At 65.9% G+C, this 6,450-nt stretch overlaps 1 protein-coding gene across 1 annotated transcript; it reads right to left on the bottom strand.

The window, feature by feature from the left end:
- Positions 1-571: 571 nt before the first annotated feature.
- LOC123282407 (paraneoplastic antigen Ma6F-like) lies at positions 572-3,471 on the bottom strand. Its single transcript, XM_070502913.1, has 4 exons — positions 2,860-3,471; positions 2,416-2,484; positions 2,083-2,139; positions 572-1,740 (listed from the first exon to the last, which is right to left on the bottom strand). Exons 1-4 carry the CDS (start codon positions 3,469-3,471, stop codon positions 622-624), a joined length of 1,857 nt encoding a protein of 618 aa, XP_070359014.1. The 3' UTR covers positions 572-621.
- Between the last annotated feature and the right edge of the window lie 2,979 nt (positions 3,472-6,450).

The following is a 6,450-nucleotide window of genomic DNA, read 5'->3' as shown; positions in this document are numbered from 1 at the left end:
GCCAGGACCCCCACCCCGGGAGCACACACACCTAACGGCTCTGCACAGAAATGATGGCACGTGTGTGTGTATGTTTTGGGGGTGGATTACTTGACACGTGGGTAACTACAGGGTCCACAGAGATACAAGTGGGCTTCCCAGAACAGGGAGAAGCCTGCCCCAGGTGACAGTGAACGGGGGTCCCCTTGTTGGGAGGCCCAGACAGCTGGCACCCTTGAGATGACCTCCTAACGTCTCCCAGGCCCGTGCAGGTGGCAGACGTCCTCAGGTGCCCCTCACCCAGGCCGGGGCTGCCACTTGGGGGAGCCACCAGGCTGGCTGCCTGAGTTGGCAGGGCTTGGGATGGGGCTTGGGCTCGGTGTGGTGCTGCTTCGAGCGGGGCTACACCTCTCCCCTGCCCATTTGGGGTAACATATGGTCATCTTGGTCACTTGGAACGGCTGACGGTGCGGGTCATGGCCCCTTGGGGATCGTGAGGGGCCAAGGGCTTGGTTTGGGCTGGACGGGCCCCTCCCTCAGCCTGGTCCCCATGTGGGGTGAGGCGGCTGCCCTGGCCTCGCCTCCCCCTGCCTCCAGAGCTCTGCTGCCCGGGAGGAGAGGGGGCCCCTGGGCCTTTTGAGCCTACTTGCCCGAGGAGGACTCGGGGCGGCTCATCTCCTCAGCCCCGTCCTCGTTTCCTGGCTCCTCCTGGATGAGCCCCTCCTTGGAGGTCTGCTCGGCCTCCTGGTCTCCCACCTGGGCGAGGCCCTCCGGGTTACCGCCAGGACCTCCTGGGCCCGCCCCAGAAGCACTGACCATTTGAGCAGGGGTGGGGCCCCCGGGGGCCGCCGAGCGTCCTGCCTGACCTAGCCCCGCACGAGTAGGAACATTTTCACCTTCCCCAGTGGCAGAAGAGGACTGGGTGGTCTCCTCAGGGGCAGGGGCTGCCACGGCAGCATCACGGGTGTCAGGAGCTGCCTCATCGGCCTCTTCACGGGCCGGGGCAGCGTCAGCGGTGTCTTCACAGGTCAGGGCGGCCTGGGCAGCATCTTCACGGGCCGGGGCAGCATCTTCATGGGCCAGGGCACCATGGCAGGTGGCTAGGTCTCCAATGTCCAGCTGGGCCCCTTCTTCCATGTGGAACTGCTCACTTCTAGCCGGAGCGGCCTCCCACGCCTCCGTCTCCCGAATGAGCTGCAGCATCCCCAGGAAGCCAGGAGGCCTCCTCTCCAGACGCATCCTCCTCAGCTTGTTCTCGAGCGTCTCGTTGGGCCGGGCCTGCATCAGCACCTGCCTGGCGCGCAGCTGGTCTGCGATGGCGGGCCGGATGGCCCCCTTCTCCAAGGCCGCCTGCAGCAGGCCTTCCAGGCGCATCACATAGGCAAAGAGAGCCTCCTGGGGCCTCTGCGCACAAGTCAGGAACTTCAGCCGTGCGGTCATCTGGGCGTCCTTGTTCCCGAAAACCTGCACCAGCGCGGCCAGGCAGTCCTGCACAGGGATGTCAGGATTTTCCTCCAGGAGGCCGCATATGAGATCCAGCGCGGGGCCACCCAAGCTCTCCACCAGTCTCCTCCTCCTCTCCCTCTCTGACATGTGGCGCCACAGGTACAGCGTGTCGTTGGCATGAGGCAGCCAGCTCTCAAAAGACTCTTCTCCACAGCCCGGCTCTTCCACCCCAGAAAACCTTCTCAGTACCCGGTAGGCCATAGCATCGAGCAGAGGCTGCAAGGTCTGCCGCCAGTGCTGGCTCCGGGCTGCTGCCTCGTTGATGGCTCTTGCCACACCTGCAGCTCCTTCCTCACCTGGAGCCTCCGCCTCAGCTGCAGCTCCTGCCATGCTCACAGATCCTGCCACGCCTGCAACTCCTGTGTCCCCTGCGGTTCCCTCTTCATCTGATGCTCCTGCTTCCTCTTCAGCTCCTGCCTCGCCCTCAGCTTCCTCCTCACCCTCAGCTTTGTCCTCACCTGCGGCTTCTTCCTCACTTGGGGCTCCTGCCTCACCTGTGGCTTCTTCCTCACCCACAGCTCTTGCCACATCTCCAACTTCCTCCTCACCTGCAGCTCCCGCCTCACCTGCAGCTCCTGCCATGCTCACAGATGCCACCATGCCTGCAACTCCTGTGTCCCCTGCAGCTCCCTCTTCATCTGACGATCCTGCTTCCTCTTCAGCTCCTGCCTCGCCCTCAGCTTCCTCCTCACTCTCAGCTTCTTCCTCACCTGTGGCTTCTTCCTCACCTGCAGCTCTTGCCACATCTCCAACTTCCTCCTCACCGGCAGCTTCCCTCTCACCTGGGGCTCCTGCCACATCTTCAGCTCCATCCTCACCGGCAGTGACTGCCTCCTCTGGGGCCCCTGCCTCAGACACACCTGCAGCTCCTTCCTCACCTGGAGCCTCTGCCTCAGCTGCAGCTCCTGCCATGCTCACAGATCCTGCCACGCCTGCAACTCCTGTGTCCCCGGCAGCTCCCTCTTCATCTGACGCTCCTGCTTCCTCTCCAGCTCCTGCCTCACCCTCAGCTTCCTCCTCACTCTCAGCTTCTTCCTCACCTGTGGCTTCTTCCTCACCTGCAGCTCTTGCCACATCTCCAACTTCCTCCTCACCTGCAGCTCCCGCCTCACCTGCAGCTCCTGCCATGCTCACAGATGCCACCATGCCTGCAACTCCTGTGTCCCCTGCAGCTCCCTCTTCATCTGACGATCCTGCTTCCTCTTCAGCTCCTGCCTCGCCCTCAGCTTCCTCCTCACTCTCAGAGTCTTCCTCACCTGTGGCTTCTTCCTCACCTGCAGCTCTTGCCACATCTCCAACTTCCTCCTCACCGGCAGCTTCCCTCTCACCTGGGGCTCCTGCCACATCTTCAGCTCCATCCTCACCTGCAGTGACTGCCTCACCGGCAGTTCCTGCCTCCTCTGGGGCCCCTGCCTCAGACACACCTGCAGCTCCTTCCTCACCTGGAGCCTCTGCCTCAGCTGCAGCTCCTGCCATGCTCACAGATCCTGCCACGCCTGCAACTCCTGTGTCCCCGGCAGCTCCCTCTTCATCTGACGCTCCTGCTTCCTCTCCAGCTCCTGCCTCACCCTCAGCTCCCTCCTCCCCTGCGGCTGCCTCCTCCCCTGCAGCTCTGGCCACACCTGCCCTGCCAGCCACTGCTTGCCTCTGGGGCTGTGCAGGGAAATTGGGTCTATCCCGTGACTCAGAATCAGGGCCCTGGGGCAGGAAGAACACATCCCAGAGTCCCCCCTTGCCTGGTATCTGTCGGGGGACCAAACTTCGATTTAAATACTCAGTGAACTCCACCAAAGCGACCCTGAACCCGAGCTCCTTTCTGAAGACGTTGCCCAGCACTCGGTACCTGCCCAGGGGCCACAGGGCAGGCCGCACGGCCTCCTGGAATTCCCGGTCCTCGCAGTCCTCCGGGATGCCCAGGATGAGCAGGGAGCGCTGTGCGTTTGCGCCACTCCACCTGCACCAGTCCCGCAGCATCACCAGTGGCATCACCATCACTGAGGACCTGAGGGCGGCCAGAAGGGACTGGATGGGCGTGCACGGACTCTCGCAGTGTGGGCCTCGGCCTGCGGGTGCAAAGGGGAGAGAGGCGTGTCTGTGCCACACAGCCCACCCCACCGCCCCAGCCAGAGCCCCGGGCCCCTCACGCTGGGGCCTGGAGCGCCTCCTCTCCCTGCTGGCTTCGTCGTTGGATCTTAGGAAACCTCTTCGATCATAAACCACGTTGCTTCACAAGATGGAAGGCTACCCACATTTTCTACCTCCTCTAGCCTCGGGGCTGGGGGGGTCGCCTTGTTCCCCAAGGACTCTCACGTTTTCCAATTTGGGGCATGAATTTCCCCAGGATCCTGCCTCCTTCTCTTCCACGTGCTCTGGCCTGCAGTGACAGCCCTCTTTCCTTCCTTCCCGGCAGGGTGACTCCTGTCCTCTCTCTGTTCGGGGTCGCTCTAGGCTGGGCTCCGGCCCAGTTCCACGCTGCCTGAGCAGAGCCCGCGGAGGGCCCACCCTGTCCCTCCCTCTCCCCCGCTCTCTCTCACTGACCTCCCCTCTGGGCGCTCTGGTCTCTTCCGTAGGGCACGTTGGGCTCTCTCTGCTCTTCTCTTTCTAGCTTCCTTCAAGGGACGTCAGGGCCCCGAGTCCGTGTCCTCCTCCTGTTCTACGGCGCACACTTAGAGCTGTCTGTCTTCCTCCGATCGATTGCTTCCTGCGCTGCCTCCCACTACTGTGGGAAAGTTGTATTTTTCTATTACTCGGTTTGAAATGCTTCCTGAGTTCCTCTGATTTCCTCTGATTTCTTCTTCCACCTACAGGTTTGCAAATCTTTAGAGACGGGTTAATCATTGTTAACGTCAAATAAAATCCCCGGGCGACCAGGCAACTTATTCTGTCAAAGCGCAACCCTTTTAAACTTAGGGAGACGCTCCTAGGGCCCGAAGTATGGCGTCCCCCGGTGACCCCTGCGAAGGGCCTCTACTTTCCGCGGAGGCCAAGGCCCTGGCCCTCCACCGCGGCAATCTCTGTGCACCCTCCACTGAGGCGACCTGGAGCTTCTCAGACACCCGCTGCGGGGGGCAGAGCCCCTCCCCGGACCCTCCCCCACTCCACCGCCCAGGGCACCAGCCTCCCGCAGACCACTGCCTCCCCGGCGCCTCGCCCTCTCTGTGGCACCTGCACCCATGCTGCCAGGCCCTCCTCTCCCGCACCCCTCCTCAGCCAGTGGCCCCCCACCTTCCCGCCCATCCCCCTGCCCATGCCCGGGTGCATCCTCCCCCGACCCGAAAAGCGCCCTCCCCCCCAGCTGGGAGCGCTCCCCTCCAGCCCTGGGAAGCAGGGCGCCCCCATGTGCTTGGATGTTATCCCGCCCATCCGGCCTCCAAGCCTGGAGTGCTCCCCCTAGTGCCGGCAGTGGGAGCTCTGCCCTCGCGCCTCCCACCCCACAGATGCAGGGCTGCCAGCCTGCCCCCGCCCCCCCCCACCCAACCACAGATGCAGGGCTGCCAGCCTGCCACCCCCCACCCACACATGCAGGGCTGCCAGCCTGCCCCTGCCCCCCCACCCACACATGCAGGGCTGCCAGCCTGCCCCCGCCCCCCCACCCTCAGATGCAGGGCTGCCAGCCTGCCCCCGCCGCCCCCACCCACAGATACACGGCTGCCAGACTGCCCCCGCCCCCCCCAGCCACCCACCCACCCACAGATGCAGGGCTGCAAGCCTGCCCCCGCCGCCCCCCCACCCACAGATGCAGGGCTGCCAGCCTGCCCCCGCCGCCCCCGCCACCCCCACCCACAGATACAGGGCTGCCAGCCGGCCCCGGCCCCACACCCCCACTCACCCACAGATGCAGGCCTGCCAGCCTGCCCCCGCCACCCCCCCCCCCCACAGCCAGCACCCCAGCGAGCCAGGGCGCACCGCTGCCCAGAGCATGGCCGCCCACCACTCCCGCACGCATGGCCGGCCTCGCCCACGCCTCCCGCCCCAGGCGGACCCCCCGGGCGCCCCCCCCCCAGCCGGCAGCCCCCCGAGCCGGGCGCCCTCCTGTCCGGCCGCAGCCCCGGGAGCGCTCGCTTCCCATGCCCCCCTACAGTCACTAGCCGCCCCCCCCCCCGCCACTTCCCCCCCTCCTGAGGCCCCTGGGAGCCCTGCCCTCAGCCCACACCCCAGCTGGCTGCCCCCCACCCTCACCGGCTCCCGCACGCTCACCCTCCCCTCGGACCCCCTCCCCCGCGAGTCCCCCACCGACGTGGCTCACCTGCGCCGGCCCCGCGGGCGGCTCCCGGTCCCCTGGAAGGCCTGGCGGGCTCGCCTCAGGGCGGCTGTGTGGCCCCGGCTCACGCACTCTGCGCTCGGCCACGCCAGCTCCCGCGCCTCCCAGAAGCCCCCGGGCGCAGGAGAGAAAGTTCTAGGTGGCTCAGGGCAGGGCGACGATTGGCTGCGAGGAGCACGTGAGCGACGCCGCGCGGCGAGGGCTTCACGGCGCTGTCGCAAGGCTCGCAGCCGCGGCAGCACAGCGCGGCTTCCGCCCCTGCCACCGCTGCACAGCGCGGCTTCCGCCCCTGCCGCCCGTGGAGCCGAGAGTCGGCTCGCCCGCAGAGCCCGCTGGGGCCCGTGGGGCCCGCTGCCCGGTCGTCTGTGCCCTGCTGTGCTTGGCAGCGGCACGCAGACGGTCTACGTCCCTCCTGACTTCTCCTCTCGGTGTCCCCATCCCGGGCGGGAGGGGTGACATCTCCATCGGCGGTGCTGGGAAGGTCCGCCTCTCCCTCTGTCCCGTCACCCTCGGTTTCCTGGACAGCAAAGTTCTGTCCCTGGCCACAGACACTCCTGGGAACTAGCGCTGCGCGTCCCTCACTGCTGACCCTGCCATCGTTCTGACCTCCCATCCCAGGGACCTGCCTCTGTCTTTAACTCGGCTTGGTCCACTGTCAGCACGGTCGCTCCGACTTCCTTAGCTGCTCTTTCTGTGGGACAGCA

Source organism: Equus asinus, chromosome X, assembly GCF_041296235.1.
Source record: "Equus asinus isolate D_3611 breed Donkey chromosome X, EquAss-T2T_v2, whole genome shotgun sequence".
Taxonomy (NCBI): Eukaryota; Metazoa; Chordata; class Mammalia; order Perissodactyla; family Equidae; genus Equus; species Equus asinus.
This window is presented reverse-complemented; position numbering and strand designations above follow the sequence as displayed.

What these genes read in the sequence shown, in the direction of transcription:
- LOC123282407 (XM_070502913.1), bottom strand. Translation starts at nt 3,471, where the DNA reads ATGCCACTGGTGATGCTGCGGGACTGGTGCAGGTGGAGTGGCGCAAAC. An exon ending in CAGGAACTGCCGGTGAGGCA is followed by an intron (nt 2,485 to 2,859) that starts GTCACTGCAGGT and finishes GCTGAGGGTGAG; the next exon opens with GCAGGAGCTGGAGAGGAAGC. An exon ending in ACACAGGAGTTGCAGGCATG is followed by an intron (nt 1,741 to 2,082) that starts GTGGCATCTGTG and finishes GCCATCAACGAG; the next exon opens with GCAGCAGCCCGGAGCCAGCA.